The following is a 25,880-nucleotide window of genomic DNA, read 5'->3' as shown; positions in this document are numbered from 1 at the left end:
CTAGCCAGTAAATTAACCTCCTACGTGTTTAACAACAGAGAATACATTATTTTATATTTTTATTGAGAGTATCATGCAGGTTGTAGAGATGATCTGCATCCTCTACGAACAAACTATGCAACTTGGGACAAATGACTTAAATTCTCTATGCTGTTCCCTCATCAATCAGACAGTAACGGTCTCTCTCTTAGGCTTGTTGGGAGATGATGCACACTGGGCCTGGTTAATAGGAAGAATTGTGTAAGTGTGACCTATCACTTTTCCTATTGCATGTTCCTTTCATTTTTGAGGTCAATGCCTAAGAATGCAGTTGTAAACATTATCAGAATTACTATCTCCAATTTTTGCTGGGACATTATAATCATCTCTCTGCTAGCCATAAAATCATTTCATCCAGGCTAGCAGCTTGTACTCATGATAGACCGAGAATGTAAAAATGTTGGTGCAAATTAGGATTTAAAGTTATAAATATATAAATAAATACATGTAAATATAAAAAATGTAAATAACCAGACCAGTCACAGTATAGTAAAAGAAGGATTTTAGGTTTCTTTGGTGAAACAAAAGCAGGTATAAAAAGTTACAAAGATTTTAGATTTTCATTCACAAAAAAAAACAATCATTCACATTTTACACTATACATGTTATAATATAAATACAGGAACGTATTATGTGCATTGTAATGAAAGAGGAAAAATAAAAACCTCATAGGTAGACACAGAGTTTTTCTGTGCTCTAGAACACCCAAAGGTGGATCACATTTAACACAGCAACCAAGGAAACTTGCCTAAAGACAGCGTGTATGATTGTGGCTACTGTGGCTCCTTCTAGTCAAAAGAGGTTTTGAGAAAAAGAATCCATGTTGGGTCTGCTCTTTTTCTATTTGCATTTTATTTATTGTCTTGTGCTCTCAAGATCATTCTAAACTAAAATTAGGAAAAGACACCTAAATGCTTTCTTTCCATAACAGGGTTTCTTTAAACATTAAATTAAGCAGATAATAATTCAAAGTCTTTAGCAGTCATTTTATTCAAATTAAGGGGAGAAAATGGAGTGGGAAGAGATAGGGAGAAATTTCAACACGTACACTCCACCTACTAAGAAGCAATGCCCATACTATTTCTATATATGTGGTCCTTGCTTAGAATGGGCAAACACCATTTGCTGAAAGCTATACACTTTTCCACTCTTCTTTATAATAAAACACTTAATGCATTCTATCCATCACATTATTTAATCAGGGACAGAGTACCTAGATTATACGATTCCAAACTGTGAGGGAAGTATAAAGGCTAAAACCGAAAAATAACTACCAACTACGTCAATGTTCAGGTTTGAGGGAAAATAACATCCAATAAATTAAATCAGTATGGCTTACTTCATTTATTTATGTATGCTTCACAGCTGCAGCATTCATACATGAACATTCAAAACTTTATAAAAGATTAAAATGGTTATATATACAAAATTTCTTTCTTTGAATGTGTGTTGTTTTAACAAACCCCCTCCCTCCAGAACCCTAGGTCTATATCCATTTGAAATGTGTTGATCTGTAATCTTGCAAGTTAGTGTTATGAAAGCCATTAAAAAGGAGACCCAGTTGAGTTAATAATTAGCACTTTGACCCCTAGAAAATGCTCCTGGTCATAGAAAAGTCCTCCATTCAGGCCTTTCTTGTAAGTGAAAAAAAAGGAACGCAGCAAAAAAAATAAAGAGTTCCATGTTGCAGTCTCTAGTTTCATTGGGATCCCATTAGCCAGGCTTCAGCATCACATGGAAACCAACTGTACCTGTGGTGGAGATAGGACAGTGACCTACAAAACTTTGTGTTTGTTAATTGTCCAGCAAAAGCTCTCTTCAGTCTTGCTGACAAAGAGCAGGGGAAACCATTTCCAGCCTAAACAAACTACAAAAAGCAGCCGAACCAATGATTAAAGACCTCTAAGGCTCCGTAATCATCATTAAATATGCTTGAACTCAGTGTGACTTTTTATTTTATATACAGGATTAAAATCAACATTAAATCATCTTATTTACATTGCTATTGGTGCTGAAATGGAGCTTTTTAAATAGTACAGTAGGCTGGTATACATTATAAAATGGTCTGCACTGGAGGCAAATAGAAAACTAAAGAAATTAGGCTGGAAATGGTTCCACTCTGCTCTCATTTTCCTTTCTTTTGTTTGCTTTCTTTTTGAATGCCAATACTTTCATTTAAAATGTTTTGGGAGCACAGCAACCCAAAATGACTGGACTGGATGGTGTTCCAAAAATCCAAACCAACTGATAATACTTCTCGAGGTGATAGGAAAGGCACAGGAAGTTAGGACTTTGGCTGAAATGATGAAAATATGTGTTTGCCATTTTAGGGATCAGCGCCTTGATTCTTGCCACCTTCGGCTCCAACGGTGATCATGTTTTGATGTATTTATTGAATTGTCCTTTGCTGATGAGGAATTTTTAAAGTATTTCTTAGAATAAGTCCTTTGGTATGCAGATGCTACATGGAAGGAAAGAAAGAAAGAAAAGAAAACACAACAATATTACTTGCTCCATACCCTAAACTACCAATACCGTAGCCGTAAAATGAGGGTGTCTAGTACTTGTTATAGCATGGTTGTCCATTCTTTCTAAAGGACCACTTACGGTTCAGGCAGGTAATTTTAGGCATAGCCCATCTTCCATTTCCTAGGCAACGGATAGTTGGAAGGTGGCGTTGAATGAAACCATCTTTGCAGTGATATCTAATCAAGGAGTTGATTTCATAACGAGGTTTCATCTTTCCAAAGGTCTTGGCATTTTCTACAACAGGGGGCTGGCCGCAAGCAACTAAAGAAAAGTAAATTGGGTTATTTCCAAATAATCTAAATATTTCTATGAGTATGAGACACTCTTCTTTTTTTCTTCTTTCCTTCTTTATTTTATCCAATCAAGTACCTTCAGTAATCATTCAGATTAAGAAATTGAAAAATTTCAAGACAAAATGAAACATTGAGGCTTTGGGCCTAGTTTGAATCTCAGATTTTGTCATCCTGAATTGTGCTTTTTTTTTTTTAAATAAACGAACCATAGGGCATATGGTTATACATTCATCTGTCCATTTGGAAGAGCTACTTTTCTGAAAAAATTCCAAATTAAAAGGCATCTGTTTCATGTCACTATGTGGCCTGTTGGTTTTATCTCTATCCCAATGGTTTATTTATCACTCACCTTCACTTCAAATAGGCTTCCCTTATGGCTCAGCTAGTAAAGAATATGCCGGCAATGCGGGAAACCTGGGTTCAATCCCTGGCTTGGGAAGATCCCCTGGAGAAGGGAAAGGCTACCTACTCCATTATTCTGGCCTGGAGAATTCCATGGATGGACTGTATAGTCCATAGGGTGGCAAAGAGTCGGACGCGACTTTCACTTTCACTTTTTACTTCAAATAATAATAGATTTGTAACAATTAATTATTATTTCTACTTCCCTGAAAATATTTACAATGTATAATAACAATATAGCTCTAAAATATGGACTTTTCAGTGTAAATAAAAAATATCCAGGTTCACTTATGTTTATTTGCTCTTTCTGTCTTCCCTATGGAGACAGAGAGCAAGTCAGGACATAGCATTCATGCCTCAACTTTGTAATTACCTTATATATATAAATTTCGACTCTTAAGAAAGGTAAGTAAAGGTAAATCTTAGAATATATAGCCATCATCTTTAACCTATAATAAAAAATTCTGAATAGCAACAAACTTAGTGATGGTAGAAACAGTAAAAAGGAAATAGCAGTTAAAAAAAAAACTGTAATTTTGAAATTCAAGAAGGTGGGAAAATTGATTCAACTGCATTTATATTAATTTGTAATTTTACTCATATTAATGTACTTGCTTTAAAAATATACTAATTTAACTTTCAGTGACTGTGTTTTGCTATATAGCTCTAACAAAAATATAACTTAACTTCAATATAATTTTCCTAAAGGACATTTCCTACTCATAGTTTACTTTAAGAATGCCATCATAAGGCCTACAAGGGTATGTCATAGTCTCTCACGAAATAATGCAAATCTTCAATGGGAGAATGATTACCAGAAACCTTGGTACCAAGATGTTTAGATGTCAACATGCTAATATAACCAGGCAAGAATACTAGCGTGGATTGTCATGCCCTCCTCCAGGGGATCTTCCTGACTCAGGGATCGAACCTGTGTGTCTCTTATGTTGCCTGCATTGGCAGGCGGGTTCTTTACCACTAGCGCTACCTGGGAAGCCCATTAAAAGGTTGCGAATGTTAAATTTATTTACATATCCAGAAGGCTGTTTACAACCATATTCTTTTGCAGTGATAAATGTAGGTTTAACTTAAATATTTAGCTCTTTAATTTACTTCTGCCTAACAAAACAAGTTAGAAAGTATTGACCCTATAGCAAACAAAATTGTCTTTAATAAAACACAATCCAGGCATATCTTTTCATTTGCATAAGAAATTGTGTCTCAGATAGACATAACCTAAAAATAGATTATAAAATCCTACTATCTAAAGCTAAGAAATTAGAAGTATTTGTGCATATATTTCATTTTCACAAATTCCTAGAAGGTAAACTGAGAATTCTATAATAATATGTTGTTTTCAATTAATAATCTACACTATATATAGTTCAATGATAACTCCCATGTGGATATCTACACTTCTTTTACTGTAATATGGAAAGTCTATACTAGGGCCCAGATACCAGTAAGTATCAGATAGAATGAGATGGCAATGATATGGAAGGTTAAAAATGATCAATTAGGTAACTCATACTTGATTCTGGCAAATTAAAAGTTGTCTTTAAATTTGAGAGGAAAGCAATGTATAGATTTCTTCCAAAACTACAAATGAAGACTTATTTTGAAGTTCAAATAATTCAAGGCATGTGGCATTGGCAAGGAGAGGCAAATAGACCAGAAAGAGATCCACATACATATGCTTGATATTTGACAGAGCAACATGGCAGAGCAGTAGCGAAAAGGTAGTTTTTTCACTTGGACAATCGGGTATTCATATGGAAAAAAATGTATTTGGCTCCCTACCTCAGAGAGTCCATGGGAGATCAATTCTAGATGGTGTACATATTATAAATGAAAAGGAGAAAACTCTAAAGCATTTAGCAAACAACATAGGATATCTTTCTAACGTTAGGGGAGGTAAGAATTTCTTAAGACACAAAAAGGTTTAAACCATAAAAGAAAATTCAACAAAATGAACAACTCTATTCATCAAAAAATGCCATAGGGTAAAGACAAGCTACAAACTAGGAGTAGATATTTGCAACATACAATTATCAAGGGATTAGAAATTAGGACATTAAAAACAAAAACAAAACACAAAAAACTCCTGCAAATCAATATGTAGAAGAGAAGCAATCAATCTTTCAAAATAAGCAATAGAAACGAGCAGATACCTTACAAAAGAAGAGTTATACATATATGAAAAGATTTCCAAGAAGAATCACCCAAGACAATGCAAGTTAAATCAGAAGAGATAACATTTTATACCCACCAGACTGGCAAAAATTTCAAAGTCCGATAAGATCAAATGTTGGAGAAGATGTGGAGTAACAGGACCCCTCACATATTGCTGGTGGGAGTGTAAATTGGTACAACCACTTTGGAAAATAATTTGGCATTTTCTAGTAAATTTGATGGTATATATATCCTATGACTCAGCAGTTCACTCCTGGAGAAACACCCTATGGAAACTTGCAGAGATCTACCATAAACAAGTTCAAGAATATTCATAGAGACATTTTTTATCACTGCAAAAACACTGAATATAACCCAAATGTCCACTTGCAGAACTGATAAATAAAATGTTATATAGTCATACGATGTAATACTATATAGCAGCAACAATGAAGAAATATAGCTACATGCAACGACATGTATTAATCTGACAAACATAATGCTGAACAAAAGGAGCAAGGCACAAAATACAAACTTGAGTTCAAAAATGTGCAGGACTAAACAATTTGCTTACAGATACAAGCATAAGTGATCATTTTAAAGAGAAAAGGAAGGGAAGTAAGTCATTATCTGTGGCTGGATTTGGAGATAAATGGATGGGATTGGAAAGAACCTGCAGAACGCTTCAAAGATGCATGAATGGCACGCACTGAGGTTTGTTTTTTTAAATATGTCTTTTGTAAATAATATCATTCTTCTTTGTAATTAATTAAAACTACCTAGGCCTGTAAAGATGTATAAATTATCTGTAAGGGGAAATGAGTCTATGTAGACATTTATAAAATTCATAAAATTCCCCAGGGTAATGATTAACAAAGAATTAAGTTTACATAAATAAAAATCAGACAGTAGGGAGATAAAATATATGAATTGTTTTGGTTTCTTCCTCCTTTAGTGAGGTAGACCTAACGTTTTGTAAATCTTTCCCCATTGGGAAATGTATACCATGATGCTGCTTTTGTTGAATCCCTTTTAGATATAGGCCAGTGGTTCTCAACCGGGGGCAGTTTTCTTGCTTTTCCCCCTTCCCCAGGGATAGTGGCTAGAGACAAGGATGGTTGTCACAAAGCAGAGGAGGAGGATGTGCAGTGGAGGAGAATGCCTCTGGCATTCAGTGCATAGAGGGAAGTGTTGCATGTTCAGTTGCTTAGTTGTATCAGACTCTTTGCGATCCTGTGAGTTATAGCCCACCAGGCTCTTCTGTCTGTGGGATTTTCCAGGCAAGAATAACTGGAGTGGGTTGCCATTTCCTTCTCCAAGGGATATTCCTGACCCAGGGATCGAACCCGTGTCTCCTGCATCTCCTGCACTGGCAGGTGAGTTCTTTACCACTGAGCCACCCGGGAGGCCATAGAGGGCAGCTGCTGCTGCTGCTGCTGCTAAGGCGCTGCAGTCGTGTCCGACTCTGTGTGACCCCATGGACGGCAGCCCACCAGGCTCCCCCATCCCAGGGATTCTCCAGGCAAGAACACTGGAGTGGGTTGCCATTTTCTTCTCCAGTGCATGAAAGTGAAAAGGGAAAGTGAAGTCGCTCAGTCGTCTCTGACTTTTAGCAACCCCATGGACTGCAGCCTACCAGGCTCCTCCGTCCATGGGATTTTCCAGGCAAGAGTACTGGAGTGGGTTGCCATTGCCTTCTCTCATAGAGGGCAGAGATGATGCTAAACATTCTGCAAGGCACAGAACAACCCCCCAAAACTAAGGACTGCCTGGTCCAAAATATCAATAGTGCTGCTATAATATACCCTGGTATAGGAAAAAATAACACTGGAAATAAAAGAATGTTTGGGTCATAAACTGAAAAGTATGACTCCGGGGGACATTTGGAGATCTAAGAAGGCAAACATGACATTTGGATAAAGACAGACAGTTCATTAAGGACTTCTTACACTAGAAACAGGGAAAACAGCAAATAACTTGATTTGCTGTTTTCACAAGCTTAATGGCATAAGTGCTAAAGTAACATTCATAGTCAGGAAAGCTGCTCACACAGAAAGGATATTCAGAATAAATTCTACTTTAGAGAAGAGAATAGCAGAGTGAAGTAATCACAGATAACAGCTGAGTTTCAACTCAGCTTTGTGTAACTTCCTGTTCTTTGTCTTTTAACAGAATTTCTCATTGGTGTTTAAGCCTTTTCTAAAATATCTACAGTGTATACATTTTTAGTTTTATTATTTTTATATTAAAAAATAAGTCAAATGGATTTTATATTTTGCATTTGTATTTTCTACTCTTAATTGAGGTGGGTAAAATCTGAGTCTAGAAGTTAAATATGCATGTTCTAACACCATTATCAATTGTAATCAGGTTTAAAAATTGTTATGCAATTCCTGTTTTTTTTAAGGAAGAAGTCTACATAGTGTGGCTTAGAATTCGAACATACTGGTCAATGATAAATACTGAAAAATCAGCTTTCTTAATTTTATCTGTTAATGTCAACTAAGCAATTCTTCTCATTCTAGAACTTACATTATAAATGCTTTTGTTTTATCATTTCTTGAAAATAGTCATAATAGATATAGGGATGGTATTTTTATTCTATGGTTTATGAGCATAGATTGAGCTTCTAAGGGACTGATTGAAAAACTCAAATGCCTATAAAGACCAGCAGCTTAACCAAAAAGGAGGAAAAGTCTGAATGAGGACTGCAATGAGGTGGGGACCACAGTCCCCACCAAGGCAAGGCTGTGTTTTTTAGTTGCAGTACTTTAAGCCACTGATAAATTTGAACATGGGCCAAATGGCACTAAGTGGTCTTTTTTATTTTTAAGTAAAAATAATTCACATTATCTTATGGTATATCCCAGTTTTTTATTTTGGACAACTAACTTTTTCAATGCTTTCCTCATCAAAATTAACAGATCTAAGGGCCCTTGGGGCTGGCAGTTGTTTTTCTTAAAAATACTGACAGGTAGTTTTGTTTTTTTTTACATAAATGCTACATTATTATCTTAAGCACTTGAAATCTAAAATGAAGACATTACTGAAAACAAACTATTCAATTATATTGAGAAAGTAAACTGTGCCAGAGCAATAAGGATGCTGCATATGACATCCAGCTTATGTCTGAAAGAATGACGTTTATTCTTTCTGAATTTACTTGATAATTGAAATGCAGATTAAGTATACTTTATTGATGGGTTAATCATTACCTGTTCCTTTCTTGCAGGTGTAGGTGAGATGGTAATTGCAGGGAACATCATTCCACTGGCCATTCTCATGCCATATAATCACAACACAATCTTCTCCAGTAGAAAAGAAGCTGTCTGGTTGGTTCGGCCTCCAGTTCTCATATTGCTGTAAAAATGCAGGGAAAGATAACTGTTGAAGCATACTATAAAAGTGGTGGCTCCATTACAGCACAATTGAATTAGAATGGGCTCAGCAATTCCTGTTGAACAATTTAGCTCAAATAATTTTGGTGGTAAAGATTTTTACACTTTGAGTGGAAAATGTGTGTTATCTCGAAGTCTCTCTTCAAGAAATATGCATATTTTTTCCTTTGACAGTGAGATATATCTAAGGAATTTGGTGCTATTAATAGCACTTCCCAGTGGTGCTAGTGGTAAAGAACTCTCCTGCCAATATAGGAGACAAGAGATGCAGGTTCGATCCCTGGGTCAAGAAGATCACCTGGAGGAGGGCATAGCAACCCACTCCAGTATTCTTGCCTGAAGGATCCCATAGACAGAGGAGCCTGGCGGTCTACTGTCCACAGGGTCGCAAAGAGTCGGACACGACTGCAATGACTTAGTGTGCACGCATGTATCCTAGATTTCTAAATATGAAATCAATGCTTATTTTAAGAATTTTAACCATGGCGTTATTGTTAATTGTAACAGCATTAATGGCAGTGCAACGACTAGAGAAAAAAATCATAAACTCGGCACTCTAATCTACATGTTTTCTTCCAGTCCCTATGTGTACATATACTTTTATGTAGTTGTGGTTATAGTGCAATAAAAGGTTCAGTCCTTTGTTTATATTTTTATCACTATAAAGTAACTTTCTTTGTCTTATTAAATTAAATTGTATTACCCAAATTCTTTGATATATTGATGTATATGTAAATTGCTATATTTGCTATATTTGTTTTTTATTTATCCAATATACCTATGCCCATCATTTTATATTCAACTTCTCTGAGCAATTCCGCTTTAGATATGATTCTCACGTGCACCATACAGTTGTGTTTTGCTTTATGATCCAATCTGCAAGCTTCTTTAATAGGAACATTTATCACATTTTTGTATATTGATATACAAAATAACGTTTTTAAAATACATCTTACTAAAAATGTTTTTTTAATGAATGTTCAGATAATTAAAAGGAATTTTATTGATCTGATGTTTTTCTACAGGTTGCCTTTATATTTATACCTTTAGATAATTCCTATTGATTCTCTAGTTTGAGCAATGACATGTAACCAGAAATATCTTTTGCCTTCCACCAGTGAAACTTGGAACATGGAAACAACAGACTGGTTCCAAATTGAGAAAGGAGTGCTTCAAGGCTATATATTGTCACCCTGCTTATTTAACTTCTATGCCGAGTACATCATGAGAAATGCCAGACTGGATGAAGCACAAGGTGGAATCAAGATTGATGGGAAAAAAATCAATAACCTCAGATATGCAGATGCTGCTGCTGCTGCTGCTGCTGCTAAGTCGCTTCAGTCGTGTCCGACTCTGTGCAACCCCATAGACGGCAGCCCACCAGCTCAGCCGTTCTCGGGATTCTCCAGGCAAGAATACTGGAGTGGGTTGCCGTTTCCTTCTCCAGTGCAGGAAAAGTGAAAATGAAATAGCTCAGTCGTGTCCGACTCTTAGCGACCCCATGGGCTGTAGCTTACCAGGCTCCTCTGTCCATGGGATTTTCCAGGCAAGAGTACTGAAGTGGGGTGCCATTGCCTTCTCCAGATATGCAGATGACACCACCATTTTGGCAGAAAGCAAAGAAGAACTAAAGAGCCTCTTGATGAAAGTGAAAGAGGAGAGTGAAAAAGTTGGCTTAAAGCTGCACATTCAAAAAACTAAGACCATGGCATCCAGTCCCATCAATTCATGGGAAATAGATGGGGAAACAATGGAAACAGTGACAGACTTTATTTTTTGGGCTCCAAAATCACTGTAAATGGTGATTGTAGCCATGAAATTAAAAGACGCTTGCTCCTTGGAAGAGAAGCTATGACCAACCTAGACAGCATAGACATTACTTTGCCAACAAAGCTCCATCTAGTAAAAGCTATGGTTTTTCCAGTAGTCATGAATGGATGTGAGAGTTGGACTAAAAGAAAGCTGAGTGCCGAAGAATTGATGCTTTTGAACTGTGGTGTTGGAGAAGATTTTTGAGAGTCCCTTGGACTGCAAGGAGATCCAACCAGTCCATCCTAAAGGAAATCAGTCCTGAATATTCATTAGAAGGACTGGTGCTGAAGCTGAAACCCCAATACTTTGGCCACCTGATGCGAAGAACTGACTCATTGGAAAAGACCCTGATGCTGGGAAAGATTGAAGGTAGGAGGAGAAGGGGATGACGGAGGATGAGATTGTTGAATGGCAACCTGTCCAGTTGGTGATGGACGGGGAAGCCTAGCATGCTGCAGACCATGGGGTCGCAAAGAGTCAAACACGACTGAGCAACGAAACTAAACTGAACTGAATAGTGATACTTGCCTATTATTTTAGCACCAATAACAGATGGAGCCCTCTTCTAGGTACTTGATATGCATTATCTCTTACAACGATCCAGCAAGACTGGGAATAACTTGGACCTTAGAAATGTTAAATACCCAGAAGTTTTCGGTTTACATTCAATTTTTTGTCACCTTAAAATGTAGCCTCCATATTAAGCAACAGTTACATGAAAAACATAGTCCTTATGCCTATTCAAAAGTAACAAACTTTAGTGAGATGAAAATAATATTGGACTATAAATAAGAGAGCAGTTTCCCAGCTTCCAGACTCTTAACTAGAATGTGATACGGGACAAGTTTGTTCAGGGTCTGTCTGACTCAACTTGGGTACTGCTTTCCCAATATGCTTTGCTTACTGTCAGGTTTCACATCACATCTAATGTTGACCAGACTGGTGGAGACACATTTCCTTCATCTGAAAGGAATATAGGTTCAGATTTATGGGACAACGGCAAATATGACATCTCTCTGGGCATACAGATTTATTAATCTTTTCTTGTATTAAATTTAAAATTAATTTCTAGCGGCAAAAAATCCGCCTACCAATGCAGGAGACGTAAAAGACGCAGGTTCGATCCCTGGGTGGGGAAGATCCCTTGGAGAAGGGCATGGCAACTCACTCCAGTATTCTTGCCTGGAGAATCGCATGGACAGAGGAGCCTGGCAGACTACAGTCCATTGGGTCGCAAACAGTCAGACACAACTGAAGTGACTTAGCATGCATGTACCTTGAATTAAATTTAAAATCAGTTTGTGTGTAGAAAACAAACTTATGGTTACCAAGGGGAGAAGAAAGGAGGGAGAGATAAATTGAGAGGTTGGGATTGACATGTATATATAAAATAGATAACTATACATAAAATAGATACTATACATAAAATAGGTAACTAATAAGGACCTACTGGACAGCACAGGGAACGCTACTCAATACTCTGTAATGACCTCTATGGGTAAACAATCTTAAAAAGAGCATGTGTGTATATATATATATATATATATATATATAACTGATTCACCTTGCTGTACAGCAGAAACTAACAACATAGTAAATCGAGTATACGCCGATAAAAATTAAAAAAAAAACACAGGGAAAAGATAAGTCTGTTGTTGCAACAATGAATTCGATTCTATTTGAAAAAGAGAAGAAAGAACTGAATATGACTGAAGGCAATTGTCCCTAATTCAGAGCACGCCAAGAGGTGGTCCTGCTAGTTATTCCCAAAAGTACCATGGTTATTTTTATGGTTTAAAAAAGTGTATAGTAAATTTACTAGAAAATGGTTCTAATTTTCCTTTCTCCTCAGAAAAAAAAAAAATGTGGTTTTTAAAACTTTAAAATATAGTGAAACAACCTAGATCTTTGAAAAATAACTTGTGAGATGAAGACCTTAAGTTTGAAAAGTAGAAGATTAAGAGATCTTCTACTTTTCCTTCAATCTCTTTGCTTAACTTTGCTTTGAAATATACCTCAATCATGTGAAAATTAAGATAGGAGACAAGAGACATTTGCTATGTAAAGAAAAGTCTCTGAAAACTGATACAACTGCGAAGAATTAACGGAAGGTTAATAAAGATTTTATTCCCAAAAACACAGAACTAAGGATACTTTTATTTCTCTTGTGGAAATCCAGAAATTATATGGATTTAAATCCAGTTCCCTTAGCCTGGAGGGTACCACCAAGTTACCCACTAGGTGACCCTTGGAAACATGCTTAGAGGACCATATGTACCAAGCTACTCTGCCTGGCAGGTTTTCCTGCAACAAGGAACTGACATTTGATCTGACCTGGGTTTCTAATTCTTTCTTTATTTTCCTTTCCTTATTATCTCTTACCCTCTGCCACCAAGCCTGTTTTTTTTTTTTTTTTTTTGCTATCCTCCTTTAATAAATAATGGAAAAGGAAATGGAGCAACATTGCAGATAGAAATGTCACATTCGGCCTGCTGCTATATAACTGCTGCTGCTGTTGCTGCTAAGTCGCTTCAGTTGTGTCCGACTGTGAGACCCCATAGACGGCAGCCCACCAGGCTCCCCCGTCCCTGGGATTCTCCAGGCAAGAACACTGGAGTGGGTTGCCACGTCCTTCTCCAATGCACGAAAGTGAAAAGTGAAAGTGAAGTCGCTCAGTCGTGTCCGACTCTTAGCGACCCCATGGACTGTAGCCTACCAGGCTCCTCCGTCCATGGGATTTTCCAGGCAAGAGTACTGGAGTGGGTTGCCATTGCCTTCTCCGCTGCTATATAACTAAACTGTCTTTAATAGATGAATTAAAGCAGGATAAAATTAAAAATTAATAAGCAAAAAGAATAAGAATTCCTTAAAACTAATAAAGATCTACATTTAATACTTTTATGGTGAAAGATTTCAGAGTTCCTCATATACTTAACTTGGAGTTCAAGATTTTCTAGCTTACTTTCCAACTAACCTCTCCCAGGAAACCAGTGAATGTCCTCAAAGTCTGAAGTGGAAAATTTTCCAGCATCCCAACACCATGTGTATACCGTGCAATGCTCCCCTCTCCTTGGCCCTCCCACACTGTTCATCTCCCTGCTTTGCTTTATTTTTCCTCATAACACTGATTACCTTCTAACATCCTATACATCTTATTTACTTTTTGCATTTTTTTCTCCTTAGCAGAGTGTAAGCTCAATAAGGACAGGAATTTGGGTGTTTTTTTTTGTTTACTCCTGTATCCTCAGTGCCCGTATCCTTAGGAGCTATGCCTGGCCCCTGATTGAAGATGTTGTTTGTACCCGGTAAACTGTAAGCAAGACAATCACTAAGTCAGCAGAGTTAAATAACTGTTCTGGGAAATGGCTGGCAATACACATGGAGGTACCATTTCACGCCAGTCAGAATGGCTGCTATCCAAAAGTCTACAAGCAATAAATGCTGGAGAGGGTGTGGAGAAAAGGGAACCCTCTTACACTGCTGGTGGGAACGCAAACTAGTACAGCCACTATGAAGAACAGTGTGGAGATTCCTTAAAAAACTGGGAATAAAACTGCCATATGACCCAGCAATCCCACTGCTGGGTATACACACCGAGGAACCAGAATTGAAAGAGACACGTGTAGCCCAGTGTTCATTGCAGCACTGCTTATAATAGCCAGGAGATGGAAGCAACCTAGATGTCCATCAGGAGACGAATGGGTAAGGAAGCTGTGGTACATATACACAATGGAATAGTACTCAGCCTTTAAAAAGAATACATTTGAATCAGTTCTAATGAGGTGGATGAAACTAGAGCCTATTATACAGAGTGAAGTAAGTCAGAAGGAAATACACCAATACAGTATACTAACATATATATATGGAATTTAGAAAGATGGTAACGCTAACCCTATATACGAGACAGCAAAAGAGACACAGATGTATAGAACAGTCTTTTGGACTCTGTGGGAGAGGGCGAGGGTGGGATGATTAGGGAGAATGTCATTGAAACATATATATTATCATATGTGAAACGAATCGCCAGTCCAGGTTCAATGCATGATACAGGGTGCTCGGGGCTGATACACTGGGATGACCCAGAGGGATGGGATAGGGAGGGAGGTGGGAGGGAGGTTCAGGATGGGGAACACATGTACACCCGTGGTGGATTCATGTCAATGTATGGCAAAACCAATACAATATTGTAAAGTAATTAGCCTCCAATTAAAATACATTAAAAAAAATAAAAAAAATTAAAAAAAATTGCAAAAAAAGAAAAAAGTCTTAAAAAGTTCTCACCACTGGACCTCATGATTCTACTTCTAAAGTGTTATCCTAAAGAATAAACAGAGGTGTGAACATTTTATCTAAAGTATTACTTACACTAGTAGTAAGTAGGAAAAATATATAGAGCAAACATACATTCAATAAATCTTGGGTACAGCCAGACAAATGGGATATTATATAACCATTAAATATCTTGTTATTGAGGACTATACAAGAAGATGGAAGATACTAAAAGAAGTGTTAAGTTAAAGAGCGAAGTACTAAAAATGTACAATGATCCAAATTTTACACATACTCTCAGATGTAGCTGAGTGTATGTGTGCATATAAAAGATCAAAAAAATGTGATCAAATGTTATATATAAAGTTTATACCCAGTGATATGAGATTAAGGTAATATTTTTTTCTACATATTCTTATAGGTTTGACAACTTCCCTTGAGTGAACATGAATTACTTCTGTAATTAGTAAAAATGAACAGTATAAAATGATCTATGCAGTGATCAGAAAAAACTTACCGATTTCTCAGCTAACCCTTTTTTAATCTAACCTCAACAAATATCATTTCAAGTCATCCAAGTCCCTTGACTGCCATGTATTTTGCAGCTGACATTTCCTCCTGATCTGAACAATAACCATCTCATTTTCACACTGAAATGAGATTCTGATTCCATGCCACCAAAGTAATTCTCAGGCCTTAAGCTGCCCAGACTCAGACCTCTGGTAAAAGATTTAATTGTTTTGGGTGGGAATTGCATTTGGCTCACAACAGTGATTTAAAACCCATGTTCTGTGTTGTTGCTTGGCAGAACTGTGGCTTAATGGTGCAGGACCAAATTTTAAGTCTGTGGTTTTTACAAGAATGTCTGATAGCCACAGGCATGTCACACTATTACCTCATATCTGATTGCTCCATTGTGCACATTTATTTTGGCTTGGATGCTTTGATTTTGCTCCATGTTACTGCCAAAGTGACTTAGCAAAGGAAACTCCAGTTTTCTGAACAACTTTCTTTGTATCCTTCTGAGTTCTTTATAGCCTTATTTAATATCACTTGTAGGGAGAAAGAGTAGAAAAAATAAATCATTGATTTTAGGTTTAATAATTTTTTTTTTCACTAAAGCTAAATGTGAGGAAATCAGTTCTGAGTTATAAGAATGTAACCAAGCCTTGCTCATATAGGCTGTGTCTCATACATACAGAAGTGTAGACTCTTGGATCAAGCAGAGAAAAATTCTCTACTTCCATCTGGATTATCTTCTCCTTATTAGTATTATAAGCCAACATCCTGGGTGATCCAGCCCAGATTGACCCTCTTCTAGGGCTGGATGGACAAACTAAGAATTATCCCAAAACACCAGCATGGTTTGGGGAGAATTCATTTTAACATTGCTAACAGAAATAAATGCTGACCAGACCTCAGCCTGTTTCTGTCTCAGAGACTCATGTTTACCATCCTAAACCTTGAACTCTTGTTCTTTCCCCTAGAGACCAGAATTAGATCAATACCGTGTCTGAAAAGAAACCCCTACATTACTTTGCATTTTTGTTCTCTTCTGATGGTAGAGGAAATTATGACATAAAAGTCACACAGTTGATGTAAAGGTAAGCCAGATCAGATGTAGACTTTTCTACATGTTCTGTAATAGACTTCCATTTTATTAACAGGTAATTATTTAAACCTTGTATGAACTGCTTAATGCTGTACACTGTATGAAAAAGTTACTTTAGAGTCCCAATTAAATGATTACCTTTACATATCTGTACAAAAAAGAAAATGTGCCCCCAAAGAGAACCATTTCAATTAAATTGAACTTATTAACTTTTCAGTTACTGTTTTCTCTTTCTTTTCCCCCCAGTCAGATCCAAGCAAGTTAGCTGCCAAAATCATAAAATGATTCTAAAAACCCTGGCCAAAATCCAACAGTTAAGTACCGTTCTCTCAAATGAAAACTGTCTCCACAACCAGAGAATTCATTCTGAATCAATCCTAATATTGAGAGGACAAACTCAGAGCAGACTGAAGTTGTTCACCACAATCTATCAAATTTTACAAATGCTTAGATTATTTTTTTCCAAATAATCTGTATCTTACTGTCAAAATTTTATTCCTGTCTTAAATAAACATAAAAGCAGAGAATTACCCTGCAGGTCTCCTGGAGCACATGGGACTCCCCTGCCTGCAAACATTCTCCAACCTTGGAGAGTGAATTCAGTTCCACAGATCTAAGACGAACTTGACTTAGTTCTCTCAAGCAGAGTGGCTGAAGAGTTATTCTCTCCTCCCCAGCTCTTTGAATGTTTCCCTCTTGATTCAGTCAACATACTGGAAGGGAAAATGTATGTGTTGTGTTTGGGGATGGGGGGTAGAGTCTCTGCTTTTGAAAGTTATCAGCAACTACTAAACTCAGACAGGGTTTACATCCTTTCAAGGTGACTCTGATTGCATAGCGTCTTGGAGTCCAAACTGTCATTCAGAGATACCAGCGACTTTGATCTTTAAAATACACACCACCATGATCAATGGCCCTGAAATCTCAGCAGATAACTAGCATCATGAGCATGAACAAAATAAACTGAGGATAAAACTGTAATGTAAGTAATTGACTTTTTCCTTAAGTAGAGATAGATCACTGTCTTTTTTCTAAGGTTAAAAGGCATTATTTCATAGACTCACAGACACAGAAAGGCAACTTATGGCTACTCAAGGGAAAAGGTAGAGAGGGATAAATTAGGACTTTAGGATTAAAAAATATACACTACTATAACTAAAATAGATAAACAGCAAGAAAGATCTACTGTATATAGTACAGGGAACTATGCTATAAGAACAATATAAGAACCTATAATGAAAAAGAATACACACAAACATACAAATAACTGAATTACTTTCCTATACACCTGAAACTAACACAACGTTGTATATCCACTATACTTCGATTTCTAAAAAAAGCATTATTTCATTAATAGACAAAGTTTAGAAATAAATCAGGTATTTTTCTTTGCTTTACAAAAGGAGTTAACTTGGTTCAGCTTTGAGCACTGCTTTCAGTTCAAGAAAGGAAATATACCATCCAGTATTAGTCAGTTACTTCTGTGACAGTCATGTCCCAGCTGGTCCTCTATGTGATACGTATAAAAACAGATCAATTTATGAGGAAATAGGCAAGCAGCTGAATGGTGAAAAGAAAAGGCTGGATCAAGGAAGGTTCTTGAACCATGGAATGACTTACTCTCATTCTCACATGCAACATTCCAAAATAGTCTTTGTTTATTGCCCACCAAGCTCCTCTGTCCATGGAATTCTCCAGGCAAGAATACTGGAGTGGGTTACCATTTCCTTTCCCAGTGGATCTTCCCAACCCAAGGATTGAACCCAGATCTCCTGCATTGCAGGCAGATTCTTTACTGTCTGAGCCACTAAGGAAATCTTTTGTCTTTAAAGGATAATGTCAATTCAAAAATCAAAACCCTGAAGATAACAAGGTCATGCTTCAACCTCTAGTAGAGAAAGAATTCCTGGAACATGAAAGAGCTTTATTTTTAAATCCCTTTTATCAGCATCCTAAAGCTAAGACCTTTTCAAACCAATGGACCTTATCAAAACTTAGTTGATAACTAGCCCTTCTCCATAATATTTGACCCATTTCAAATTCTTTTTGTTGAGATTTTATGATTTCTTAATTTGGTCAAATAACTACAAAGAATAATAGATGGACACAAATTAGTGCTGCTAAAGAGTCAGACATTCTGTTTAGAATCTCTTGGTTTCTTTTCTTCTCTAATGAAATAAAAAAAAAAGAAACAGAATTTTCACACACTAAGTGAAATTAAAGTTCATCATTCTCTGACACAAATTTGACATTTACTACCATCACTCACACGCGCACACACACACACACACACACACACACACACACATTCACCCCTAAAAATATAGTATTTCTTGGCCTCAGGGAAGGCGATATCTAGGCTAGACCTTTGGGAGTGCCCCTGTTCACACAGACCTGTGCAGCGGATAGGTTCCCACCGTAAAGATGATAGAGAAATTCCAAAATGGTTAAATGACTAGCAGAATCAACAGCAGCAGACTCCTTGGGATGGGAAAACAGAGCTGTCCTTTGGACAAACCTGTTAGCTAACTGAACAATTTTTATACACTAGTCCCTGGGTAGAATTCGAATTTGTGCCTGAGCAAAAGGTACAAACTGTTTCATGTCATGGATCTTGAGGCTTTTTCTCACGTATCATCAGTTCAGTTCAGTCGCTCAGTCGTGTTCATCTCTTTGTGACCACATGGACAGCAGCACGCCAGGCCTCCCTGTCCATCACCAACTCCCGGAGTTTACTCAAACTCATGCCCATTGAGTTGGTGATGCCATCCAACCATCTCATCCTCTGTCATCCCCTTCTCCTCCTGCCTTCAATCTTTCCCAGCATCAGGGTCTTTTCAAATGAGTCAGTTCTTTGCATCGGTGGCCAAAGTATTGGAGTTTCAGTTTCAGCATCAGTCCTTCCAATAAATATTCAGGGCTGATCTCCTTTAGGATGGACTGGTTGGATCTCCTTGCTGTGCAAGGGACTCTCAAGAGTCTTCTCGAATACCACAGTTCAAAAGCATCAATTCTTCGGCGCTCAGCTTTCTTTATAATCCAACTTTCACATCTATACATGACTACTGGAAAAGCCATAGCTTTGACTAGACAGGCCTTTGTTGGCAAAGTAATATCTCTGCTTTTTAATATGCTGTCTCCTTTTCTTCCAAGGAGTAAGCATCTTTTAATTTCATGGCTGCAGTCACCATCTGCAGTGATTTTGGAGCCCAAAATCTCTCATGTATATCTGAACTACAAATCTTGAATCTGTATCTGCCAAGGGCCTCCTCTGTCACTGACCTTGGACCTACACACATATTTATCTACAGTTTTTCAGCTTCGATTGAGTCAGATTGAATCTTTTGTTCTTTAAAATTCACTGGAATTTAGATTATCTTAATGGCTTTGTGTTTTAGAACTATTACGAGTCTTGCCAAGTATGTTTTAACAATTAATCACATACATTCCATTGATAAAAACCACCTTTGACATTTGTCCAGTAAAGTCATTCTATGATATAATATATTATTGTAATTGTTGGGAGAATTTATTAAGGCTTCAAGTTATAATTTGGAGGGTTTTTTTTTTTCCATGAGCAATCCAGTCTCTACTTTCTACCTACTCTCCCTTCCCCCAAACACTGCTGATTTAATTCACTGTAAAAAATTTTTCATAAGAAAACCAAAAATATCCTCTAGGTTCACATGCCAAGAGAACCAGCCAAGGAAAACTTTCCGCTGTTATTACTGGGTATAAAGTGAAGATACGGGAAAGAGTGGTCCTAATATTTGCCTCAGTTGCTAGGATTTTACTAAGCATGTGACTTCATCCGTTAGATTCATATTGTATTTGAAAAATCATCTCATATCACATTTAACTTTTAAGTTCACAATATAATGCAGTTCATACTAGAATTTTAAAACCTGAAGCTATAGGGACTTAACTCACAGAGAATATTACTCCTGCAGGAACATAAGCGCCGCTCTGGGAATGTGAAGTTTTGAAACGCAAAATACTATCTGGCCACTAGGTGGTGATATCCATCCATCATTATATTTGAATTACCAACTAAGTCACTGTTCAAACAATGTAGAATCCCCCCCAAAACTACGATTACTTACTCTATATGGAAAAAAATACTAAAGAATTATCTGTGCTATGTCCTCTCAGTTTTGTGAGGAAAAGTAAGAAGAGAACACTTTTCTAAAAGATAGACCTCAACTAAACGGTAAGCACCAATCCCATTACATTCTATTTGGCTACAGGCCAATGTAGCTATAATCTAAACTTTCTACTTGACAAAAACGTTCAACTAAAATAGTTTATTTTTACTATTTGGCCTTTTAAAATTATCAGATGATTTACATCAATGGTGAAACTGCATCAGAAGCAAGGCAAATCTATAATAGCCACCTAAAATCCTTAGAACAGGGCAGATCATAAATAAACACCTATAGAGGAGCGTGAAAAAGCTGGCTTAAAACTCAACATTCAAAAAACTAAGATCATGGCATCTGGTTCCATCACTTCATGGCATAGATGAAGAAAAAGTAAAAATGGTGACAGATTTTATTTTCTTGGGCTCCAAAATCACTGCAGACCATGACTGCAGCCACAAAATTAAAAGGCAATTGCTCCTTGGAAGAAAAGCTATGACAAACCTACACAGCGTATTAAAAAGCAGAGACATCACTTTGCAAACAAAGGTCTGGATAGTCAAAGCTATGGTTTTTCCAGCAGTCATGTATGGATGTGAGAGTTGGACCATAAAGAAGGCTGAGCACTGAAGAATTGATGCTTTCAAATTGTGGTGGTGGAGAAGACTCTTGAGAGTCCCTTGGACTGCAAGATCAAACCAGTCAATCCTAAAGGAAATCAACTCTGAATATTCATTGGAGGTACTGATCCTGAAGCTGAGGATCCAATACTGTGGCCATCTGATGTGAAGAGCCAACTCACTGGAAAAGACCATGTGCTGGGAAAGAATGAGGGCAAGAGGAGAAAAGGGAGACAGAGGATGAGATGGCTGGATGGCATCACCAGCTCAATGGACATGGGTTTGAGCAAGCTGCAAGAGATAGTGAAGGACAGGGGAGCTTGGCCTGCTGCAGAGCAGGGATATGACTTGGCGATTGAACAACAATAAGCACACAAATTAATGTCTACGTGTGATTTAGTTTGTTTTTAACTAAAAACTTATGTAGATTAGTTATAAAAACATGACACTTGTACTAAAAGCTGACTTCTCTGTGTTCAAACTCCTTTTATCACCTGGAACCGGTAGTGCCACTGCTGTACTTCCCACGGCCACAAATAACATCCAAACGCAGATGATGCCAGGGGTAAGCAGACAACCACCCAAGGATACAAGGATAAAAGCAAACTCCAAATAGAAAACACCAACCCTAGAGGACGGCTTACCCTTTTGAAACATATGCTGATAAGAAACCACCTTTGCACTAAATGAAGGACTCAGATAAACCACTCTGGGTTTACCTCCGCCTCCAGCTCTCCACCTTTCAGAACACAGGTCAAATGGTTATCTGCCAGGAGCTTAGGAGGACTACTTATTAGAGAAATCAAAACATTTGGTAACTTTAAAATGCCTTTCTCCCCTAGATGGCTCTGGTCACAATAGGCATTTGTTTGCAGTCTGCGGCAGGGGGCGGGGAAAGGGGGCAGTTGTATTTAATTTTGTTTTATTTAAATTGTTGGGGCACATGATCTCACTTCGAGGTAGAGATATATACCCTCTTCTGATCCTGGTACTTGCTTCAGGTTACTCTGGTCTGGGTCCTTGTTTATTTATGTTTTAAAGGAGGTTATGGTTTTGCTGTTGTCTTTTAGTCCAACGACCAAAAGGAAAAGAGCAGCTTTGTTTTAAAGGAGAAAGAGACGTTTGTTTTGGTGTCCCTGCCCTAGGCTGGCAGCCTGGAGTCAGATCCTGCAAACATGAATACGTCGAAGGGAAGAAAAACTAACTTGGGGTCTCCTGATAGTTGTTAAAGTGGCAATATGCCCATTATTTTCCTAGCTGGCAAGTCTCTGTGAGGGAGAGATGATCTGCCAGCTTTGGAGCACAGCGCTAATCTTGTGTAATAGCGTGAGCTCACTGCCCTACAAAGTAGTAATTATCAACAGCAGTTTCCAAAGGATGTGAGTTCCTCCCACTGTGAGAGCACTTGGGAGACGGGGGCCCCAGGCACAGCCCCACAAGCCACTTGGGTTTAATCCCCACCATGAATGATGCCAGTGGGTTCCTTCTCCCCAAGTTTGTTTGTACAGGTCTTCAGTCAGGAAGTGCTAACGATCCAAATGCAACGTGAAACTGCCAAATCCATTCAACATTTTCTTGGCCTTTTCCTTGGTTATGCATTGCCTTAAACTAATTAGCAATTAAATTTAAATAACCGTGTGTGATTTTCAAGTTTCACAGAGCACTGTTGGAAAAGCCTCTGGGAGAAGGAACTACTGCATCTATCAATTCTTCTTTTTTTAAGGGGAATTGTGTCAACTATGAAGTGATCTTCTGGTGGAGGGTAAATATGGTTCTTCCAGCTGTTTGCCTGTCACGAACCAGCTGTACTCAAGGAAGGGAAAGGCGGAGATGAGGGTTTGGGGTTCTACAACTCCTCTATGGCTCGATCTATCTCGCATGTAGAGTCAGAAGAATCAATTCTTGGTTTCAAATCTGAACTGCAACACAAGTAAAAATTTTCACTAAGAGTTCAGTGGTCTTTTGGACAAGAAACTGAAAATTCTTCTACTCATGAGCAATGTGTGAAAGGAAGAGGAAACAGCCTACGTTTTCCTTGGCTTTTAGGGTAATGTAATGAAGCCTGTGAGATTTAACATAATTAAATTAATGTTGATATGCAGTGTGACTTGCTCACAGGGAAGTGGCATTTGACTTGGAGCTGAAACCACAGCACAGCCAAAACACATGCATCTGCAAACACTTGAGAGGAAGTCTTCTAAGATTTTCAGGTAGAAAAAGTAAAACTGAAAGTTTTGGCTTGGGGGTTTTGTTTTGCATCATTGTTTTCTGCCAAATCATTCTCAATCCCTTCAAACCTACAAACCTACAAACAAACTTGGAAGACACAGTTAGTTAATACTCTTGATTCTCTTTTCAATGTCCAAGACACCTGGGAGGGGGAGGAGGATATGAACCTTTGTGTTTATACAAGGGTAATAACGGTACATTCCTGCAGAAAAAAAAATAATGGTTTATGGCCTGCAATTTGTTACTCTTTTTCTCTGTCCCTTTTAAGTGTCTCTTCCTGGATTAAAGGCCATTTCTTTATTGCTTCTAGCTTTTTAAATGCTGTTTTTTTTCTCACCATACTTTGCATGACAGACTGAAGTGTTTATTCATGAAAGAAGAAAGGGGGACTCTAGATTTAAAGTCAAATCCACAACTGATTTGGCTTTTTCTGCATCTACTCTGCATCATGACCAGGAGGGCAAGTGGGTATCCCAAATTCTAGGAGGGTCAGTTTGCCAATGCTCGACCATGTTTAAAAAAAAAAAAATTTGAAAGATTCAGATATCTTCCAGAATATTATTCCCGTAGCACTTTTTTAAGCACAAAAAGGATATCAATAAGCATTTCATAATCTATCTGATAACATAAAGGCACAAGATTAGTTAGCTAGAGCTAGAAAATAAGACATCTATAGATTTGTGAATTACTAACTTCTTTGAGAACTTTCTGATTAGATCCAGACAAATGCAGAGAAAAGGAAGTCTGTTGTCTCCAAACACGACACTGGAGAATGAGAAGGAGGCCGTGACTACGTCCTAGGAAGCTGACAAGCTAGCAGCAGTCTTTCACAGAGTGCTGACAAAGTAGAGATAGATGACAGGAGAAAAGTATAAAAGAGATGTAGAAAATGTTCCTTTTAATGTACAAGGATAAAGCCAAGGGTTTTCCCTTTACAAATCAAACTTTCCTCAAGCTCCTCAACATTTTTTAAAGGGAACTGGATTGTCAGTTCTATTCAATCCTCAACCTCTGGACAACGCCATCGAAGGTGACATCTTCCTTTGAAGTAATCGCACCTGATCCATTGAAGCGTCTGAGCCCCAGTGGTGAGGGGGGAGTTTTGAGTTGCTGCAGGAACTGACTAAAAAGAAGACTGAAAGGAGCAATACAGACCTCAGGAGAATTCGCTGAGAATTCTGTGCGAGTTTTATTCCTGGGGGTTAGAGAGAGGAGGGAGCAAGACAGTAAAAGCTTTAAGTCTCTGAGGGCCATGGGTTGATTTTAAACCACTGGCTGGGGAGTTGTGTTATAAAAAATGGTGTGACAAAGTCACCTAACAGTTTCCAACATCTTCCTAACTTTGCTGTCCATGGACACACTATAGTCTGTAGTTGAAAAGCAAGTCATGAACTGATTTTGCCAGGATGTATGTAGGTGGAGAAACATAAGTGACTCCATAGTGCTCCCTGAGGTCTGGCTCCCTCTGAGAGAACGGACTCAGATAGCGGATGGATAAAGGAAGCCCTGTCCAACTTAGCAACCACGTCATCCTTGGGGATGGAGAAGGAAACGGCAACCCACTCCAGTGTCCTTGTCTGGAGAATCCCAGGGACGGGGGAGCCTGGTGGGCTGCCGTCTGTCTAGGGGGTCGCACAGAGTCGGACACGACTGAAGCGACTTAGCAGCAGCAGCAGCAGCATCCTTGGGGAAGCAACCCATAAGAAATGAAACAGGCTGAAAACATTCAGGAGTGAGATTCCTTTTGCTTGTTTCACTACATTTTGGATTTGGATAATAAGGTTTTTAAAAGTCAGCCACATACTTCTGATTCACAGAAACATTTTTTTTTTCTTTTTGTTGTGTTTGAAATACCACCTATTTAATGGTTTAATGTTTTTCATACTGATACAACTTTAAATAGAACAATTTAGATTAACAAGAATTGTCATATGGCGAGTAAGCCAAAAGACTTAATGAGTCTTTTCAGGATTCAAAAGATAACACAGTGAGCTAGTTGAGCAATGTATGGATACCGATTATCATTCAAATATCTGTTTTTGTCAACCACTCTGCTAGGTGCCAAGAAAATAGGGATGAAAGTGAATCTCTGCCTCAGAAAGCTCAGTATCAGGAAATTAACACCACAGGGTTCAGTGGTAGGATGGGAAGAGGGCACAAAGGTTTCTGCAACGTAGAGGAGGAGTCCTTAGTCACACCCAGCTAGGAAGGTTTCCTGGAAGAAGGCCAGCTCTTGGCTAAGCAAGGTATTCAAACATTTATCAAGTGAATTTAGGGCAAGAGGTGAGAACATTTTCAGAATGAATGAGAACATTTGAGAATGCCAAGACCTGCAGGAGATGTCATGGCTTATTCCTGAAACTGTG

General features: G+C 37.9%; 1 protein-coding gene across 2 annotated transcripts in view; it reads right to left on the bottom strand.

Moving 5' to 3' along the window:
* Positions 1–524: 524 nt before the first annotated feature.
* VCAN (versican) overlaps positions 525–25,880 on the bottom strand; it is a 118,045-nt gene continuing 92,689 nt past the window's right edge. For both annotated transcript variants that reach the window (XM_081503895.1, XM_081503896.1), the window contains 3 exons: positions 8,651–8,795; positions 2,647–2,829; positions 525–2,500 (listed from right to left, as the gene is read on the bottom strand). In XM_081503895.1, the coding sequence (XP_081360021.1) occupies positions 2,373–2,500; positions 2,647–2,829; positions 8,651–8,795 (456 nt within the window). In that variant the 3' untranslated portion in view covers positions 525–2,372. The remainder of the gene's footprint in view (positions 2,501–2,646; positions 2,830–8,650; positions 8,796–25,880) is intronic.

Source organism: Giraffa tippelskirchi, chromosome 6 (assembly GCF_054371585.1).
Source record: "Giraffa tippelskirchi isolate mGirTip1 chromosome 6, T2T-mGirTip1v1.2.pri, whole genome shotgun sequence".
Lineage (NCBI taxonomy): Eukaryota > Metazoa > Chordata > Mammalia > Artiodactyla > Giraffidae > Giraffa > Giraffa tippelskirchi.
The sequence above is the reverse complement of the archived record's forward strand: the minus strand, read 5'-3'. Positions and strand labels throughout refer to the sequence as shown.